The 22,510-nt window shown below is 42.4% G+C and overlaps 1 protein-coding gene across 1 annotated transcript in view; it reads left to right on the plus strand.

The window, feature by feature from the left end:
- Positions 1–22,510, plus strand: part of CNKSR3 (CNKSR family member 3) — a 180,292-nt gene that overhangs the window by 144,135 nt on the left and 13,647 nt on the right. Inside the window, exons 6-10 of the mRNA XM_073585731.1 lie at positions 11,230–11,349; positions 12,140–12,199; positions 16,477–16,545; positions 19,577–19,723; positions 22,008–22,132. Of these exons, the coding sequence (XP_073441832.1) occupies positions 11,230–11,349; positions 12,140–12,199; positions 16,477–16,545; positions 19,577–19,723; positions 22,008–22,132 (521 nt within the window). The remainder of the gene's footprint in view (positions 1–11,229; positions 11,350–12,139; positions 12,200–16,476; positions 16,546–19,576; positions 19,724–22,007; positions 22,133–22,510) is intronic.

Below are 22,510 nucleotides of genomic sequence, written 5' to 3' on the forward strand. Positions count from 1 at the left end.
TCGGGCACAGGACCGGCTACCTCCAGTTCACCTCCGGGCACAAGACCTGTCCACATCTGAGACCAGTTACCGCGGGTGACCCCACCGCTGTTAATGTCTTCTTACTCACACAGCCGTACACAGTCCTTGATATCCTTCGGATCGCAGCCGGGAACCATATCCTCCTGTTTGCAGTCATTAAACATGCCAGTCCTCCTCTGACCTGTTACCATGGACGACTGCACCGCTGTGTATGCTGCGGGTTCCAGGCTATTCATCTGCCCTTGCTGCTGACTCCGCTGGCCTTTGTTGCCTCACACAGGGATAGCTCTGCAAAGCCAACTGCTCTGCACAAAAGCACACACCAGACTGACACTGACATTACACCTGACACACCCATACCCTTTACTGCAGGGCTTTTACCATAGAAACCTGTGGCCTTTAGCCACATGGAAAACCTGGACCTGGAGTGAAACGGACTGAACAACTACTATCTTGCAGTCTGTTTCACAACACAACATCCCAGAGCATGTCCAAGACCAGCGCTTATCATTTTAGTCTGCATTGCAGTCACAGCTATGCCCGTGACAGCCATGCACTCCTATGGCCTTCAAACGCCTCTGTGCACATCCTCAGGAGAACACACAGTGACCCCTACCTGTGACATCGGTCACTGCTTCACCATTGCAATCACAGCTGCTCCTGTGACTGCAATGCCCCCTCATGACCTCAAAACGCCTCCGTGCACATCCTGGGGAGAACAAACAGCGACCCCTACCTGTGACACCGGTCACTGCCTCACACAGTATATAGAGAAGAATTAACTAAATGTGTTGTCCATTACTTTGATATTATTAACATATCCTCAGTATAAAATTATTGGGGGCCCAGCTCTCCCACAGATCAGCAGTTAACAGCTCCAGCAGCTACACCAGGGGTCCTCAAATTTTTTAAACAGGGGGCCAGGTCACGGTCCCTTGGACCATTAGAGGGCTGGAATATAGTTTAAAAAAAAGATGAACAAATTCCTATGCACACTGCACATAGCTTATTTTGAAGTTAAAAAACAAAACAAAACGGGAACAAATACAATATTTAAAATAAAGAACAAGTAAAGTTATATCAACAAACTTACCGATATTTCAATGGGAGCTGTGGGCCTGCTTTTGGCTAATGAGATGGTCAATATTCGCTGCTAATCGTAACAAATGAAGCAATTTTTCTCTTTCTTGATATCATGATATCTTGCTATTAGTAAAATACCAATATATACAGTGCCTACAAGTAGTATTCAACCCCCTGCAGATTTAGCAGGTTTACACATTCGGAATTAACTTGGCATTGTGACATTTGGACTGTAGATCAGCCTGGAAGTGTGAAATGCACTGCAGCAAAAAAGAATGTTATTTCTTTGTTTAATTTTTTTTTAAATTGTGAAAAGTTTATTCAGAGGGTCATTTATTATTCAACCCCTCAAACCACCACAATTCTGTTTGGTTCCCCTAAAGTATTAAGAAGTATTTCAGGCACAAAGAACAATGAGCTTCACATGTTTGGATTAATTATCTCTTTTTCCAGCCTTTTCTGACTATTTAAGACCCTCCCCAAACTTGTGAACAGCACTCATACATGGTCAACATGGGAAAGACAAAGGAGCATTCCAAGGCCATCAGAGACAAGATCATGGAGGGTCACAAGGCTGGCAAGGGGTACAAAACCCTTTCCAAGGAGTTGGGCCTACCTGTCTCCACTGTTGGGAGCATCATCCGGAAGTGGAAGGCTTATGGAACTACTGTTAGCCTTCCACGGCCTGGACAGCCTTTGAAAGTTTCCTCCCGTGCCGAGGCCAGGCTTGTCCGAAGAGTCAAGGCTAACCCAAGGACAACAAGGAAGGAGCTCCGGGAAGATCTCATGGCAGTGGGGACATTGGTTTCAGTCAATACCATAAGTAACGTACTCCACCACAATGGTCTCCGTTCCAGACGAGCCCATAAGGTACCTTTACTTTCAAAGCGTCATGTCAAGGCTCATCTACAGTTTGCTCATGATCACTTGGAGGACTCTGAGACAGACTGGTTCAAGGTTCTCTGGTCTGATGAGACCAAGATCGAGATCTTTGGTGCCAACCACACACGTGACGTTTGGAGACTGGATGGCACTGCATACGACCCCAAGAATACCATCCCTACAGTCAAGCATGGTGGTGGCAGCATCATGCTGTGGGGCTGTTTCTCAGCCAAGGGGCCTGGCCATCTGGTCCGCATCCATGGGAAGATGGATAGCACGGCCTACCTGGAGATTTTGGCCAAGAACCTCCGCTCCTCCATCAAGGATCTTAAGATGGGTCGTCATTTCATCTTCCAACAAGACAATGACCCAAAGCACACAGCCAACAAAACCAAGGCCTGGTTCAAGAGGCAAAAAATCAAGGTGTTGGAGTGGCCTAGTCAGTCTCCTGACCTTAACCCAATTGAAAACTTGTGGAAGGAGCTCAAGATTAAAGTCCACATGAGACACCCAAAGAACCTAGATAACTTGGAGAAGATCTGCATGGAGGAGTGGGCCAAGATAACTCCAGAGACCTGTGCCGGCCTGATCAGGTCTTATAAAAGACGATTATTAGCTGTAATTGCAAACAAGGGTTATTCCACAAAATATTAAACCTAGGGGTTGAATAATAATTGACCCACACTTTTATGTTTAAAATTTATTAAAATTTAACTGAGCAACATAACTTTTTGGTTTGTAAGATTTATACATCTGTTAATAAATCCTGCTCTTGTGTGAAGTTTGAAGGCTCTAACTTATTTGCATCTTATCAAACCTGCTAAATCTGCAGGGGGTTGAATACTACTTGTAGGCACTATATATATATATATATATATATATATATATATATATATATATATATATATATATATATATATATATATATATATATATTGCGCTACAAAAATAATATACCAGCAATAAAATTGCCCACACAGAGACATAAAGACTGCACTGCCCATCAATGCAGTCTGATCAGTGCCCATCAATGCAGTCTGATCAGTTCCCATCAATGCAGCCTTGCCAGTCAATATCATTTCAGCCTCACCAGTGCCCATATTGGTGGAACTCCACTTTAACTTGAGGCTCAGACTAGTGTGGTGTGAGAGTCACTAATAGGCAGGTAAAGGTCCCCAATAGGCAGCATAGGTCCCCAATAGTCAGCTTTGGTCCCTAACAGGCAGGTAAATGTCACAATAGGCAGCATTGGTCCCCAATAAGCAGGTATATGTACTAATAGCCAGCATTATATGTCCCCAATAGGCAGGTAAATGTCCTAGTAGGCAGCATAGGTCCCCAATAGGCAGGTAAATGTTCCCAATGGGCAGCATATGTCCTCGATAGGCAGTATAGTACCCAATAGGCAGATAAATGTCCCCAATAGGCAGCACAGGTCCCCAATAGGCAGGTAAATGTCCCCAATAGGCAGGTAACTGTCCTCAATAGGCAGCACAGGTCCCCAATAGGCAGCACAGGTCACCAGTAGGCAGGTAAATGTCCCCAATAGGCAGCACAGGTCATCAATAGGCAGGTAAATGTCCCCAATAGGCAGCACAGGTCCCCAATAGGCAGGTAAATGTCCCCAATAGGCAGCACAGGTCCCCAATAGGCAGGTAACTGTCCTCAATAGGCAGCACAGGTCCCCAATAGGCAGCACAGGTCACCAGTAGGCAGGTAAATGTCCCCAATAGGCAGCACAGGTCATCAATAGGCAGGTAAATGTCCCCAATAGGCAGGTAAATGTCCCCAATAGGCAGGTAAATGTCCCCAATAGGCAGGTAAATGTCCCCAATAGGCAGCACAGGTCATCAATAGGCAGGTAAATGTCCCCAATAGGATCCGGCGTTAAAAAAAACAAAACAAAAAAAAAACAGTACTCGCCTATGTCCCCCGCTGCGCTGAAGAGGCGCCCGCTCGTCTCAGTCTTCCTCCGGCACAGGCGGGGTAACGTCATCAGGCCGCGAAGGTGGCGTGATGACAATCATGTCGTCTGTGTGTGCTCTCTGCTTATGGAGTGCTGCACAACACCTTTCCTCGGCGCCTCGTTGTTCCGCCTGCGATTGCAGGGCCTGCCGGCATTGAACTGCAGTGTGGTTCAGTGTTGGCCAGGCAAAAGTCCTCGGCAGGCCGCATGTGGCCTGCGGGCTGTAGTTTGAGGACCCCTGGGCTACACTGTACTGAACAGAATCGAACGGCTCCATACACTGCTTAGTGGACAAGGCTGAGAACTACAGCTCCACTTGAAGGAACAGGTTATCAATATCTAAGTAGTGTACCACCCCTATAAGATGCTTATTTACTGGTAGGATATATTTTAGATTCCTGTCCAGTTCCCATGTCTGAACGCTGATAGTCTTGTCAGTGATCATAAATATCAGTCATGTTTCCCCTGGATCAAGCTATTTGGGAACATCTCTCTGCTGCATCTCATGTACAATAAAGCATCGCTCGGCACTTTTCTGACAGATTGTCTTCAGCATAACCATTGTTTAGAAAATGAATTCATAAAAATGGCCAAATCTGCCTTGCCCCATTAAACAAAAGACATTCGGTGAGATTTATTCATTCTGCAAAGGTTGGACCAGTGGAAGTGATTCCTATGTACTTTATTTATAGACTTCATTTCACTGCAGAAGCAGGACAAGGTGATCTTCTCATCCTTGCTGACATGTAGTCATCGTTTCCATCTCGCTTGGCTGTAGATAGCCTTGTGATGGATGGGATGTTACCAGTGAAGTCCAATTAGCAAAATTATTCATGACTGAAAAGCCAGTATACAGAGAAAAAGTTTTGTCTTTGAAGTTTCTCTGTATTTTGTAATCGTCTGTGATAATAATCATTTCATATCATCCTTTCTTTCATATCTGCTGTGTAAAGAAAGATCATAAAAATTATTGGGGAAAATGTATTGATTTGGTGTTTCATACTCCAAAAAATGAGAGATTTTTGCTGTAAATTGTACCAGTGTTATTGAAATATGCAAGTCTCTTAACCCCTTCACGACATCCTCCGTACATGTATGTGTAAGTTATCAGGTGTGTGGAGCAGGCTCATGGGGTGAATCGGCAGGTAATAGCTGTGTGTTACAGTCAGGACCTGCCTTTAACAATTGCAAGTGGAGTGAATCGCTGGCCGCGATTGTTAACATATTAAATATTGGTGTGAAACTCTGACAGCGGCATTAACGGCGCACAGGCATGGGGGGTGCGTCATTCTAAGGGCCCATGGGTGCGCCCGTGACAGGATCGCGGGTCGCTGGTGAGTTGCAATGACAGCCGGGGGCAGGTTGAGAACCTCCGTGCTTGGCATTATGGAGCTCCATGGAAACCCTCCCTCTGGCCTGGTTTCAATGGAGACCTTGATTTTTTACTGTATACAGCAATGCTTTGGTATTGCTGTATATAGTACAAGCTATATGGGGGCTAATAAGATCAGTTACAAGTAAAACAAAGTTTTAAAAAATATTGAAAAAATAAAAAAAACTCATAAAAGTTCCCTCCTTTCCCCCCATTCTAAAGAGAATAAAAAATTACAAGCATGTGGTTTCACTGCATTCAGAGAAGTCCCATCTATCAAAATATAAAAATAATGAAAAACACGGCCAAAATTATGTTTGTTTGGTCACAGCAATACCACAAAAACAAGCAATCAAATCTTTATATCCATCCCAAAATGGTATGAATAAAAATGTTGCCTTGCCCTTCAAAAAATAAGCTGTCACTCAGCACAATCAACCGAAAAATTGTTACGAGTAGTGATGAGGGAGTGTTCGTTGCTCGGGTTTTCCCGAGCATGCTTGGGTGTCCTCCGAGTATTCTGGCGTGCTCAGAGATTGTTTGTGTCTACGCAGCTGCATGATTTGTAGCGGCTGGACTGCCTGAATACATGCGAGAAATGCCTGTTAGGGAATCCCCACATGTATTCAGGTTGTCTAGCAGCCGCAAATCATGCAGCTCCTTTGACAAAAACTACGGTAAATCTCTGAGCTCACGAAAATATCGCTAGTTGCGAGTCATCACAACGCTCCAAATTTTTTTCAAACTCCTGTTTTTTTTCACCACTTTAATAATAAAGACACTGGACTTATGTTTCACCGTAATCAGACTGATGAGCGGAATCTATTATTATTATTATTATTATTATTATTATTTACTAGCTGAAGAGCCCGGCGCTGCCCGGGCATAGTAACTAACTGTGGTTAGTTATAGCAAATTATAATTATCCTCCATCCCATAGTCCCGTGCCCATATACCCATCATACATATCCTCCATCCCATAGTCAAGTGCCCATATACCCATCACACATCATCCATCCCATAGTCCCATGCCCATATACCCATCATACATATTCTCCATCCCATAGTCGAATGCCCATATACCCATCACACATCCTCCATCCCATAGTCCCATGCCCATATACCCATCACACATCCTCCATCCCATAGTCCCATGCCCATATACCCATCACACATCCTCCATCCCATAGTCCCATGCCCATATACCCATCATACATCCTCCATCCCATAGTCCCGTGCCCATATACCCATCATACATATCCTCCATCCCATAGTCCCATGCCCATATACCCATCATACATATTCGCCATCCCATAGTCGAGTGCCCATATACCCATCATACATATCCTCCATCCCATAGTCGAGTGCCCATATACCCCTCACACATCCTTCATCTCATAGTCCCGTGCCCATATACCCATCACACATATCCTCCATCCCATAGTCCCGTGCTTATATACCCGTCATACATATCCTCCATCCCATAGTCCAGTGCCCATATACCCATCACACATCCTCCATCCCATAGTCAACCATTATGACATCATAATGAGCGGCGGGGCTTGCAACCAATGATGACATCAGCGTCGCCATGGCAACCATTATGACATTTATATAGATGTAATCATAATTTGTTATAACTAACTGTAGTTAGTTACTATGCCCGGGCAATGCCAGACTCTTCAGCTAGTATATATGTGTCTCAATGACATGTATATATATTTATATGTATTCTATGTGTATATATCTATTCTTTCTTTGGTGTTTTAGGCTGTGTGCACACGCTGCAGATTCTGCTGCGGATCCGCAGTGGATTTGTCCGCTGCGGATCCGCAGCAGTTTTTGCTGCGGTGTACAGTAGCATTCTATCCTATGGAAAAAAAACCGCTGTGCAGACGCTGTGGAATTTTCTGCGTGGATTTGCTGCGGTTTCAAAACCGCAGAAAGAATTGACATGTCAATTCTTTCTGCGGATTCCGCTGCGGTTTGCCATCTCCTCCATTGTGGAGATGAAAAACCGCAGGCCAATCCGCAGGTAAAACTGCAGGTCTTTTGACCTGCAGATTTACCTGCGGATTTTACAAAATCCGCACGGCCAAATCCACAGAGGATTCCGCAGCGTGTGCACGTAGCCTTAACCTGTCAGGAGCATGCTCGGTTAAAAAAAACCGGATCCATCGTCGGCATCCGTTGTTTGACGGATGACAACGGATCCTGCGCAGATAGGCATTCTTCCTAGCAAATGACAGACAGTGATGGATCCGTCGCTGTCCAATTTGTCGGCGGACACAAAAAACGCTTCTTTTTGTGTCGTGTCCGGCCGCCAGACAAAACTTTTTCGACGGATCCTGCGAACGATGGACGAAACGTGAGGCAATCTGTCGCTAATACAAGCGTACTCATGGTCTTGCATTTGCATGCGTTCGTCTGCGTTTTTGTGCGCATGCGTTTTTTCAAGGTGTGCGTCTAGATGCGCCGGACGCAACCTGTTGCAATCTTGGGTCCGCGCAAAGGCGTCAAAAAAACGCATGCTAGGATTGTGCACGGAATGCGTCAAAACAACGCATTACAGTCTATGGGAACGCAGGCGTGCACATGGACATGCATACGCCTGCATTTAGGTACGCATGCGTTTTAAGAGTAAACATGGCTAGAAACAGGTTAAAACGCATGCGCATAAAAAACGCAAACCCATACTCTGTATCTAGCTATCATCCCATATCACTTCTCCCCTTTGCCTCAAAACTATTGGAACAACACGTCTATCTTGAACTGTCCACCTCTTTTCTTGCTCCTTCTTTGACCGCTTGTATTAGCGAGATAGATGTGTTGTTCCAATAGTTTTGAGGCAAAGGGGAGAAGTGATATGGGATGATAGCTAGATACAGAGTATGGGTTTGTGTTTTTTATGCGCATGCGTTTTTTTGACGCCTTTGCGCGGACCCAAGATTTCAGATTTATACCACAGATTTGTTGCATTTTCTGGCTTAAAGGCCAACACACACATTAATTGAAAGTCCGCTGAACCCACCTATGTCAGTGGGACTGGCAGACCCTCTTATTTATACAGGGTCTCTTCCAACTCCTGCTAGAAGGGGATGTTGGGGAAAAGAATCACACATTCACAATTTAGACACCCACTCTTTTTGTTTTCAAGGAAGAGGTGTGTGAAGTCAGGAAAGATAGTACAATAATCTCAAATAAAGTGAAATTTATTAGCCCCATCTGGCTATTTGCCGATATGGGCAAAGAGCTGAAAACTGCTGTTCACAAACGATCTCCATCAAACCTCACTGAGCTCGAGCTGTTTGCCAAGGAAGAATGGGCAAGAATTTCAGTCTCTCGATGTACAAAACTGATAGAGACATACCCCAAGCGACTTGCAGCTGTAATCGCAGCAAAAGGTGGAGCAACAAAGTATTTAGTTAAAAGGGCCGAATAATATTGCACGCCCCACATTTCAGTTTTTGAATCTCCACAAAAATTTAAAATAACCAATAAATTTCATTCAACTTCACAATTGTGTCCCACTTGTTGATTCTTCACCAAAAATTTACATTTGGTATCTTTATGTTTGAAGCAAGATATGTGGGAAAAGGTTGAAAAGTTCCAGGGGGCCAAATACTTTCGCAAGGCACTGTACATTCCAAGCTGAGAAATTAACTTCCAAGATCCCAGCCTCCTTTCTCCAGCCCATTAATTTATATACAGTAACTAGCTGAAGAGCCCGGCGTTGCCTGGGCATAGTAACCAACTGTGGTTAGTTATAGCAAATTATAATGATTATTTTGCACATAAAAACTGTGCATCTAATCCTATCCTGTGTGATACTGACTGCTGAGCCGTGTATCTAATACTATTCTGTGTGATACTGACTGCTGAGCTGTGTATCTAATACTATTCTGTGTGATACTGACTGCTGAGCTGTGTATCTAATCCTATCCTGTGTGATACTGCCTGCTGAGTCATGTGTCTAATCCTATCCTGTGTGATACTGACTGCTGAGCCGTGTATCTAATCCTATTCTGTGTGATACTGTCTGCTGAGCCGTGTATCTAATACTATTCTGTGTGATACTGACTGCTGAGCTGTGTATCTAATCCTATCCTGTGTGATACTGCCTGCTGAGTCATGTGTCTAATCCTATTCTGTGTGATACTGACTGCTGAGCTGTGTATCTAATCCTATCCTGTGTGATACTGACTGCTGAGCTGTGTATCTAATCCTATCCTGTGTGATACTGGGCTCCCCCTGCAGTCTGTGTCAGAGGGAGGTCTGTGTCGGCAAGGTAATAAATTGTGTTATTTCCAGCTTTACAGAAGGACGATAACACCATAGAAATGATAAGAATAATAGGCCTCAGTTACCACAACTGTCTACAAAGAAAACTGTTGCTGATAGCAACCAATCACAGCTCATTTTTCATCTCTTAAACAGCTGTGGGACAGCGTGTTGAGTTTTGACTGGCGACTTTTATGTGGCGAGGATGATGTATCTGTGGTGAAATGTGTGCGGAGGGTGGTATATGTGTTGATGCACGTGGTAGTGTGTGGCGCATTTTGCGTGTGTGTTCATATCCCTGTGTGTGGTGAGTATCCCATGTCAGGGCCCCTCCTTAGCAACTGTACCGGTATATACTCTTTGGCACCATCGCTCTCATTCTTTACGTCCCCCTTGTTCACATCTGGCAGCTGTCAATTTGCCTCCAACACTTTTCCTTTCACTTTTTCCCCATTATGTAGATAGGGGCAAAATTATTTGGTGAATTGGAATGCACGGGGTTAAAATTTCGCCTTACAACATAGCCTATGATGCTCTCGGTGTCCAGACTTGTGACTGTGCGAAATTTTGTGCTGTAGCTACGACGGTGCAGATGCCAATACATACACTTTTTCCCCATTATGTAGATAGGGGTAAAATTGTTTGGTGAATTGGAATGCGCGGGGTTAAAATTTCGCCTTACAACATAGCCTATGATGCTCTCTGTGTCCAGACTTGTGACTGTGCGAAATTTTGTGCTGTAGCTACGACGGTGCAGATGCCAATACATACACTTTTTCCCCATTATGTAGATAGGGGTAAAATTATTTGGTGAATTGGAATGCACGGGGTTAAAATTTCGCCTTACAACATAGCCTATGATGCTCTCGGTGTCCAGACTTGTGACTGTGCGAAATTTTGTGCTGTAGCTACGACGGTGCAGATGCCAAAACATACACTTTTTCCCCATTATGTAGATAGGGGTAAAATTGTTTGGTGAATTGGAATGCGCGGGGTTAAAATTTCGCCTCACAACATAGCCTATGACGCTCTCGGGGTCCAGACGTGTGACTGTGCCAAATTATGGCTGTAGCTGCGACGGTGCGGATGCCAATCCCGGACATGCATACATACACATACATACATACACACCCACATTAAGCTTTATATATTAGATTAGATGCTCAACTCCCCCCTTAATGTCAGCTCCTCACTGAGCTGCTGTTATCAGTCCTGCTAAATCACCATCTCCTGGCCACAGCCCTCAAGATTTCCAAAGCTGTTCTCCTATTCATTGCTCAATTAAGCCATGTGCTTGTTCAAGCTCCTTTTTATATATATTTGTATTTACAGTGATAGCAGCATAGACTTCAGAACAAGCACTGACACAGTAGAATGCCTAACTCAGCACAAAGACAATGATACTGAACCAAAACTGTCACTCCAGGAGTGTTGCCCCCCAGCACCAAGGAAGTGAAAAGTTGTTCAACAGTGAACTGCTAAAGACGCAAGTTGATTTTAACCCTTTACTGCTTTTTTTTGCATGGGCCATTGATCCCAAGACAATGTTCTGGATAAGCAGTGACACTGAGAAGCAGATAATGACATACTAGAAATCTGAAATAATTTATCTTTTTCCTTGTAGTCTAAAGTTCTGAATGGAATATGTGACAAAACATACAAATTTACCACAGACCCCTTAACAAGTCAAAGTGCCTGCCTGGAAGAAGTTGTCCTGACTAATATAAGACCCGGGGAAGGGTTGGTAAGTAGATGGAATTGCTTTTCTGCAATCTGATTACAATATTCTAGAATACTACTAAATGTTCTGCTCAGAAATGGTAGTGGTACAGGTTTACTTAAGAAGCATTTTGTTTAACCATGTGAAGTAGCAACTGGAGCCCATCCTTGGACTCACCAATTCTGCTTGTTCCTTAGCACTGCTGAAATGATAAAACGTAGGGTGGTCTTTGCTACATCTGACCGAAATCAAAGTAGGGAGTGTGGTCACAATCTCTCACTGGTTGAGCTTCAGGATTTCCAGTCTTGCACACTACAGTTTTGCATATGAAACTTTATGTACGATAAAGCACGCATGCAGCAAGTATTTAGTGATTGTTTGCTTTTACTCCTCTAGCGACCTTGTAATCCCTTGGCTCAATAGGCGTGAAGAAACCGGAATATAGAAGCTTGCAATATGCAGCAAGTGTATATAGGCAGCACAGTTTTACCGTCCTACACACTTTTAGCATGAGGAGATTTGTGATTTTAAAGTTAATATTCTCATTGTGTTAAAAAATGGAAAATAAAGCCTTTAAAAAAATAGTGTTAGGCAAGGCTGTTTTTAAATAAAATATTAATTATATATACAAAGTATTACTTACATTCTTTTAAAATGAAGCCCAGGTGCTGATCCTTTGCAACCCAGAATCCTTTACTCAGTTGTTTCCATGACCATAACTGTGTGTCCCTGTTCCATTCTCAGAAGAATGCAATTTAGTGTTTTCATATGTTCACAAGGGTGCATGTCACCATTTACTATTTCCTCTCCCTAGGGAATGTATATCAAGTCCACATATGACGGGCTCCATGTCATTACAGGAACTACAGAAAACGTAAGTGAAATCTGTCTCCTAACTTAGTCACAGTATGGCTTTGTTGCTCTGAGATTTATTACAAATGATTTGCAGTCACTTAACATTATATTAAAGGGAACCTCTGCAGGTTAACAGCGTCCTCAGCCTGCCCGCCGCCGGCACTTAGAGCCCCTCTGCCAAGAAGAAATGTACTTTATTCCCCCTGGCAGCGTTTGGCGTTCAGTCATAGGGGCGGTTAATAGCGTTTTGTCACGTGACAAGTTCCCTTTAAGTATAGATAAGTTTGCCAAATGTTGAATGATAGCAGCCAAATAAAAAGCATTACACAATATGTAGGATGCATTGTAAATCAGTAACATATGTGGGGTTATGAACATTTTTCAAGCTGTTTCAAACATATGTAATTGATCTTGGATCCTCACTCAACATTTCTTGGCTGTTTGTATAAGACCAAAAAAGCAGACAGCATCATATAACAATGTAGACTGAAAATATAAAAATAGACGAGCAGTGCAGCATCAAGGGACAGAAATGGAAAACTGCGTATGGGCCTAAAGTATAAAATGTATATGATCAACTTGCTGAGCTGAACAGTCTTTTTCACATATTACCCTGCTAGAAATCTACATGCTGATTAACTGCAATGTAATTCTAAAATGTTGGGCAATGTTCATACACTGTTATCAGCAATTTTCCGAAATTGATTGCAGAATTGTGTATCCTCACATACTGCATGCACTGCACGTTGTGAGTATTCCCCCCCCCCCACAGTCGTGGTCGCAAGTTTGCGATTTGCATACTCCCGGCCACATTCAGACTAGACTGTTTCTGGCCTCGTCCAATACACTAGCATTGACCGAAGCTGCTCCAATCTAGTAGGACTGTGGCTGGGTATTTGCAGATTGCATTTTTGTGGTCGCATTACCACCTCACAACGTGCAGTGCGTGCGATGTGAGGATGCATAAGTCTGCAGTCACGCGAGACTTGTAGTTTGACTGAATAATCCCTTTTATGTCAGACGAGGGTTGAAGCTCTGTAGTTATTGGTGAATTATATGTTCAATGCACCCTAGCACTCGATGACCCTATTCTAACTTTACGTGGTCTTTTATGTCATAACTGATATGCTGTGGTTCCTAAATGTTTCCACTGCACAACTCCTAGTTGATGATGAAGCATTTAACTATACTATGCCTAGTATAGTCTGAGTTTGTTCACATGTCTGCTCATTTTGACAGACTGCTTAAAATAGTGGAGATATGTCCGATGTTGAGTCGAGTATCAGATCAAAATTGCCAAATCAAGTCTATGGGTCAGTGAAAAAAATCAGACATCACTCAGATGCACATCCGAATGCTGTCTGTTTTTATGAGCTGCTACATAGGAGAAAGTGCAATAACTATTTTTTTCCCATCCATGAAAAATTGATGAAAATTGGGGCAAACACAGATGAAATCTATAATGAAAATCTAACGAATCTTTGAACTAAATATCTGTTGAAACTTGGGCCGGTTTTCTCATTCGTGCATGAATATACATCTGAATGAACATTGCGTTCTTCTGAATCATATTAAAGCAAGTGAAGTTCCTAGGTCCATTATATAAAGTCTATAGTTATAATTACAGTACATACTGTATATGGCAGGCATGTTAACTATGATCCACAAGATAATTCTATCTGTGAAAAATTGACCAAGTATGGGATTGACAAGGCTACAGTTAGGTGGATTCTTAACTGTCTCAGTGATCATACTCAAAGAGTGGTAATAAATGGTTGCACATCCTATTGGAAAAGTGCTTAAAGTGAGGTACCACAAGGCTCTGTCATGTTCTCAGTGTTGTTCAACATTTTTATAAATGATCTAGATAAGGGAACTGAAGATAAACTAATCAAATTTGCAGACGATGCAAAGTTGGAGGGATAACTAACACTAGAGAAGACAGAGAAAGGATTTAGAAAACTATAGATAAGCTTGAACAATGTTCAGAGACTTATAGGTATTTAACAGGGAGAAATGCAAGATTCTACATCTGGGCAAGAAAAATGAAAATTACATTTAGAGAATGGGAGTAATAAAACTAAGCAACAGCATGTGTGAAAAAGATTTGGGAATACTAATAGATCACAGACAGCACATGAGAGAACAATGTGATGCAGCAGAAAAAAAGGCAAACACAGTTCTAGGATGTATTAATAGAAGTATAAAGTCTAGATCTATTATGCCCCGCTACTTCTCCTTGGTTAGGCCTCATCTGGAATACAGTGTCCAGTTCTGGGCAACACATTTTAAAAAAGACATTGAAAAAACGTATTTTTCGGATTATAAGACACTCCGGATTATAAAACGCACACAAAATGTTGAGGAGAAAAAGAGGAAAAAAACTTTTTTTTAAATTACAATGTGGTGCTTCTTATAATCAGTGCATCTTATTGCTTACTGGGGGTGGTGGCTGTGGTAAAGCAGGGTCCCAGGGATGCTGCTGGAGGAGGCAAGAGTGGAGCGTTGCTGCAGGCTGGGATGAGGGGGTGTTCGGATGTGCGAACACCCCTACGAGGAACGTTTAAAGGATCTGGGAATGTCTAGCTTGCAAAAAAGAAGGGTATCAGGAGACTTAATAGCTGTTTACAAATATCTGAAGGGATGTTACAGTGTAAAGGGATTATCATTCTTCTCATTCGTACACAGAAAGGCTGTGTTCACACACAGCGTTTTTTAGCGGTATTTTAGCGGTTTTTCCAATAAAACCGCTACAAATAAGCTTCCCATTCATTTCTATGCATTTTGCACTTTTTGTGCATACTGATGCGTTTTTTACCACGAAAAAACCGCATTGAAAACGCAGCATGTCCATTAATTTCACGGATTTTTCCACGTTTCTGGCTATTTCTATGCGTTTTGAAAATGCACGGGGAAAAAATGCATAAAAACCACGCGTTTTCTGCGCAAAAGCCGCACACAAAAAAAAGTGCGGTTTCTGGGAAGGGAGTCAGGTTTTTCAGCAGAAATTTTCTGCTACGTGTGCACTTAGCCAAATACAAGAGGCAATGGGATGAAACTGAAAGGGAGGAGCTATATATTCGAAAAAACTTTTTAACAGTGTGGGTGATCAATGAGTGGAAGAGGCTGCCAGGAGAGGTGGTGAGTTCTTCTTCAATGGAAGTCTTCAAACAGAGGGTGGACAGACATCTGTCTGAGATGGTTTAGTGAATCCTGCATTGATCAGAGGGATGGAAACAATGACCCTGGAGGTCCCTCCCAACCTGTCAATGAACCTATCCAAACAGTTGTAATGGGAAACTATTATATGAATATTTATTTACAGTGTCACGCAATTGTATGTGTTTGATATAACAATAGAGTTTAGTAGTGATATAAAAATAACCTCAAACACTGTAGAGAAATGTAACATGCAAAACAAGAATTTGAAAAATGTGTTGGAGACTGGGTCCATTTATGTACAGTTCTTCATTTATCTGCTCGGCCAAGTCAAGCGTATGATTCATTATTTCCTATGGAACATTCTTCTGCCAACAAGTTTTCCACCTTAGTCGCCATTGCCCATGTCTGCAGCTTACCAAGACGACCAGCAGCAATGAAAAGCACAGTTGTGTGTGAAGAAAGAGAGCTTGTATTCCTCTTTGCTTGCAGATACAAAGTCTACTGAAGGTGTTTTTCGTAAATCCCATTTTTAATTAGGCAGCTGAATAAAAGGCTAAACTCATTTACTGCCAACAGAGCACATGCGTTTTTATCCGATTAGATTCTTTCTTTCTAGCCTCTTACTGCATGGCTGAATGGGGAAACTGCTACCATTTTGTTATGCACTTGTTGCTATGGAATTTCGTGTACCACTTTGAAGAATGTTTTAGTTTTTCAGTTTCTGTGACCAGCACAACATTCATTACTAAGACTATTCAGAGAAAAATTAGGAGTAAACCTTTGCTGTTGAGTCTTAGAGCTCTAAACAAATGAAAATGATGGTTCCCTTTATGCTTCACATTATTCTCTGGTGTTATCTGAACTTAAAACGTTAGACACTTTTTAGTATGATTTACCCTTAATGACCACAAAATGGAACACCTAAAAATGACAAACATAATGGAAAGATACAAGACTTTTGTTATGACATTGTCTGATAGGACATGGCATCATGCAGGCTTGCTCCCTAGACGCAGTTCCGCAGATATCTTTTCTCAGGCTGTTTTAATTACCTGTAACAAAACAAACAATCTCCACTGAAGACAGGTCTGGGCATTTTCGTTGATTTGTTTTTCCTTGTTTCCATCTCCCCAGTCACCAGCCGATATCTCCCGAAAGATTCATGCAGGTGATGAAGTGATCCAAGTTAGCCACCAGACTGTGGTAAGCTGTGTTGTATTATTGTACCATTTTTGCAGTAAGATTTAAAGGGAACCTATCATTTCAGAAAACACTATTTATCTGCAGATGTAGGGTCATTCTGCACAGGTAAACAGCATTACCATGCTTCCTCGCAGCCTTACAGAAACTGTGGGTACTGGTAAAATAAGAACTTTTCTCCTCCCAGGAGTGGACGGCTTTCATACATGGGGTCGGTGCACGAAGGAATTACAGTAATCGCTCACTACACCATTCACTGTACTGTGAGCAGAGGCTGTAAGTACTCTCTGGCATTTCAACAGCCCACCCTGCATAGATATGCTACAGAGCAAGCTGCCGAAGTGTCAGATGCTGCTTACAGTATAGTGATCAGTTTTGTGAGTGATAATCGTATTTGTTCTCCATGACAGCTGGCGGCTCCTGGGAGGAAATAACTTCATTTTCTCCCAGGACCAAACTTTCATTAAGGTATTAAGGTGGCCAGAACTCATTGTAATGCTATTTACTTTATACTAACCCCACATATGCAGGTAAATAGCATTTTTCAAGGTGACAGGTTCTCTTTAAAGTGTATGTGCTGTTTCAGCAGGGTGTCGGTTTGTACATCTGGCTCACTCTCTAACACCACCCTCCTCTACATAGAACTTTATGAGCAGCAATTGGCATCTCATCTCTCAATGAGCTGAAAATCTGTATTCATGGAAGACAAATTTTACCAACTGGCCTGTGAGTGATTGATCACGTAGAGAAAGAGGCATTTTTCAGTTGTACTATTCATGTATGGAAAAATAATTAAAACAACAGATAATCTTTTGCAGAAAGTATGGATGGTTCACTTATTACACACAGTCCTAGAAATATTGCCATTATTGCCACCAACCTGTTGACATGTGGTATGAAACCAGACACCCTTTAGGGGCAGTAATAACATGGAACACCAAATAGAATACGTGATAAGAGTAGATTTAATGCAGATGACAGGTGGAGGTTGAGATTAGTTTTAGTAACAGAGCAGTGCAGGATAAATGGAGGAAAATAGTCGCACAGAACACTATAGAGGATCGTGGTGCCATCAACTTGCCAAGGGCTTCCCAGACTGGCAATGACATTGCATCTGTATCCAAATGCCCCTGCAGTTCCTAAACTAATAGGTAGACAGACGCAGTATGGCTGTCATTCTGCCACCAGGCTGTGCACTGGATTATGCATGTAAGTTTTTTGGTAAGGCGCTCAACCTTCAGCCTGAAGCTCCATAAGATATCATCTGATCACGCCCAACAGCTTCCCACAATAAGCGACTAACTGGAAAATCTAAAGGATAATTATAAATATATTGGGGCGCTAATACTATGAGAGGAATATACACTGCAAGACAAAACAACACACCACTAGGTCGTTTGATTATGATACAGATAAGATAGAAAATGTCTGCGCTGAATAAACCACACGGATTAGGGAACAACACAAAAATTATAAAGATAAGTGGCAGATAAATATGGAAGTCTCAATAGACAAATATATCCAATGGAAACGAAATATTCCCCAAACTGGCATATTCTGACATTTTTTTTTTTCCTCAGAATATGTCAGTTTAGTGAATATTTTGTTTTCCATTGGATATATTTGTCTATTGAGACTTCCATATTTATCTGCCACTTATCTTTATAATTTTTTGTGTTGTTCCCTAATCCATGTGGTTTATTCAGCGCAGACATTTTCTATCTTAACTGGAAAATCTGCCTAAACTTACTATGACCCCTCAAAGGCTCTTTTCTTGGTACCTTAAAATACACCAAAGGTCCTTATTCTCACCACTACAAGGAGATACCATCTGGTTCTCTGACCAAGAGAAATCTGGCCATGTCCTACTGAACTGATGACCTAGTCTTAGGCCGGGTTCACATTAGCGTTTGAGTCTGCAGCTTGGTGCTGAGGACTTCTTTCCTTAAGCTCCGCCTACTTCTGCAAGCCTCCTGTGTACCTATCTTTAACATTGTGTATGCAGGGACATGTGTTGTATGCGGATGTGTCCGCGTGCGTCGTTTTGAAGTGCTCTCTGAACGCAAGAAAATGCAACGTGTTGCGTTCGGCGGGCAAGTCAAAACGACGCACGCGGACGCATCTGCATACAACACATGTCCCTGCGTACACAATGTTAAAGATAGCAACACTGGAGAATAAAGGAGTACTAGGTGGACATCTGGCCTTGGGATCCCCTCTCTGACACCCCAACTACCCTGGTAAGCCCGGTTACTGGCGTCTCTGGCTGAATTTTTACTTTGTTAGTACGCTTTATTAGCATGGGTCACTTGGCCTCGTCTTCTTATACTGAATGGGGATAGTTTTTCAGAGGGGTTGTCCCTGCTTTTGTCTGTATGTTTGTTGGTGCACTATGGTCACTTTGTTACTATGCCTTTTAGATACATGTATTTTCTATTTGAATAAAATTGATTACCTTTCTATAATATCAATTTCACCTAGTACTCTTTTATTCTCCGGTGTTGCCATGTTTATTGGAGTTGGTGTAGCCTTTTTATAGGGAGATTCACCACGTGTTATTGCTTTCCCTGGCATCATTATGCAACTGGGTTTCTTTTTAATGTTAAAGATAGGTACGCAAGACGCATGTGGGAGTAGGCGGAGCTTAAGGAAAGAAGTCCGCAGCACCACGCTGCGAACTCAAACGCTATTGTGAACCCGGCCTTAGAGAGTTGGAACTGGCTAACTGATACCCAGGAAGATTGTCAGTTTCGTGGCATATGGCTAATGGAAAAGCACCTTTTAACTTGACTTAGGATGTTGCATTGTCCTAGTGAGTGGGCAGTGCAGCATTATACACTCATTAGCAGGAGAATTTGTTTATTAATATCACATTTATTTAAACAATCTATTTCTTATTCTCTCTCGAAGGAAAAAATGTGATCCTAATTAGGAAATTTGCACATTTTCTTATCTTTGTTCTGTTACCTTCATAACTATATTGAATATTACATTAAACTTGTAGTACAACTTGTTTCATATTGTTCTTTTCAAGGTTGGATGGCAACTAAGGAATCTAGTAGCAAGACTGAGGGAGAATTCTGGTGAAGTTACCCTGCTATTGAAAAAGAGACCAACAGGAACTTTCAATTTCACTCCTGCCCCTTTGAAAAACCTGAGATGGAGACCACCTCTTGTGCAGGTGCGCAGGATAAACTAATTACTACTTTTAGAGTGTGTATAAATCTATTGATCACATCAGTAATCTGTACCACTTACAAGCGAACCAAAAACGGACCACAGATGTTGTCGTATAAAAGGTGGTTCTCAAGGCTTCAACATTACTGACATGGTCAGTACATGGTTCCTACAAATCAATTTCCACTGACTCTAATTGATCTTTTTGTAAAATAACTATTTGAAACACCAAATAGGTTAATGCGAACCTGTCAGCAGGATTTTGCCAAGTAAACTATATGCATTGTCATGTTGGCAGTGTTAAACTGATTAAAATGTTACAAAACATGTTCCTCATCATAGAGACAGAGAGAGACAGACTGTGCTTTGGGGTGGCCTGTGGTCAGGTTTTTCCTTGGTTTCTCTGGCTTAGAGCAGGAAGATAAAACTCTGCCTACAGTCCCGCCCCAGAGCTGAGTATCTCATTAACTGATTACACAAGAACTACAAGACGGATTTCTTCACCCAGCTATCATATTAATCAGTATAATGGCACCAACCTGATAGCGTCTGTAGTTTACTTAGCAAAATCCTGCTGGCAGGTTCGCTTTAAGTAAAACAGGTTTTGTGAGGTTAGAAAAAAGCATCCACTTTAGAAATAAAGGAAAATGGATTAACAAACAGGAAGTAACTGGACTAAAGGCCTGTGTCACACTAAGCGATTTTGCTAGCAATATCGCTGTAACGTCACTGGTTTTGTGACGCAGCAACGATATCGCTACCGATATCGTTATGTGTGATACTTACCTCCGACCGGCTCCCCCACTGATTATCGCTGATCGCACGAGAACAGCCTGGACCGTGTCTCGTCGTCAGCTTCCTGCTGGGCTTCCTGCTGTGGAGACGAGCGACGCGTGGACGCGGGCGGGAGGACGTCTTCATCGCCTCGTCTAACAGGTAAGTAGCGACCCCCGACCGCTGCTATGTCGCTGGTGAGATCTGCCTGTGTGGCAGCTCACTAGCGACCACTTAGCGATGCACCAGCGATCCTGACCGCGTCATATCGTTGTCGGGATCGCTGGTGCATCGCTAGGTGTGACGGGGCCTTAAAGGTGGTCATAAACACTCAGTGATGCTGATAACAGCTGGATTGGCTGACCAGCTTTTGCACAGCTCACACAGCATATGAACCACACATATTAACTTAAGTGCGGAGAAAAGTTTCTAGTGTCGTCATGAAATATATCCAGAGGACTTCATTTAGGAGTCCACTGTCAGGGTGAAATGAGTTTAGTTTCATTTTTTCAACTTTATAGAAAAGCACAGCTGCTTTTTCATATCAATAGACCACTTTGCAGTACAAGTTGGGAGTGCATAAGTCTGCAGAGTGCTCTCACATTGTGTGCACAGAATGAATGGGGGTGTCCCAAGAACAGATATCAGGTGAATGAAGGAGCGTGCATGTTTGATTTTAACATACTTACTGATTTCTTTTCACATGCACATTCAGCAAGATTTGGATTGCATGTGTTTGGAGGGGGAGGAATAGCTGCTGGCTGAGTAACTGTCTCACACTACGTACAGCTTTGGGTACACAGGCCGTGCGCAGGTAAGCTTTTGCCAGCGCATGCGTCCTTTTGACAGTGCGCCGACCTGCGCCAAACGCATCGTGTTGCATTTTGTTGCGCTCGGCGCACCGTCAAAAGGACGCATGCGCCGGCAAACTCATACCTGAGCACGGCCTGCATACCCAATGCTAAAGATATTGTACGCAGGTCACATGCAGCGTCATACGCCCATAGGCGGAGCTGCCAGGAGGAGGCGCGGCCGGGTGCAGAGCTTAGCGGAGGCCATGCGCACAGCAACACAGGTCAGTGAAACGCTAGTGTGAAACTAGCCTAAGGTGTATGACTAGCCTCAATACAAGATATTACAACTGTGAAAAGCAGTACCAAGGTTTAATCTCTTTAATAATTTAGATACAGTGTATAATATTAGCACCTTTGACAAGGATTTATTTCACCACACCTGCACGATTTTAATAACAATAACATAAAGGGCAATCATAATAATACAGAAATCATTTTACATTTTGACAAATTGTTGTACAATGGAGTCCAGAGGGAACTAGAGTTAACCATTGCAATGAGCTTGATTTCTCAAGTATTGGCCACTGGAATATCGGCAACTCATAATCGTAGGATCAACCGAAAGATTAAGATCTTCATACCAGCAATTCTCCTTCATTCACTACCTGTCATCTCTAACACAATTATTTAGAATTATGTATTTCTTTCTTGTACTTGTAGACAAGCCCACCACCCACTACAACACAGTCTCCAGAAAGCACATTGGATAACTCACTGAAGAAAGAGAAGCCAGCAATTCTTGATCTTTACATTCCTCCACCACCAAGAGTTCCTTACTCCCCAAGGTACATATAAAGTAATAATTCATAAGATTAATATAAATTTTACATGTACACAGTATTGGATGGTATTTGAATTTGAGTTTTATGCCTTTTTAACAAGGGACTTGGTGATTTTACATTGTATTTCTACTGTCAACATGATTATTGTCAAATCAGCATTCATTACAATTTTTCTGAGATCCCAAGTATGACAGACTTGCTGTATTACTGATGTAGTGTTGGCCTAAATTCCCTTCAACAAAAAATATTAAATTAGGTTGCGTTTGATGGAAAATAGCATGATTTGTGTTTTCATTGTTTTATGACCTAAGTTTTCTCATGAAACTGTAGAAATACACTTTAAGACTTTTTTCAGGGGTCTTAATCCACAGTGCCATGTTT

The sequence above is a fragment of the Dendrobates tinctorius genome, unplaced genomic scaffold (assembly GCF_039654945.1).
Source record: "Dendrobates tinctorius isolate UK_male_01 unplaced genomic scaffold, ASM3965494v1 ptg000087l, whole genome shotgun sequence".
NCBI classification, from domain to species: Eukaryota; Metazoa; Chordata; class Amphibia; order Anura; family Dendrobatidae; genus Dendrobates; species Dendrobates tinctorius.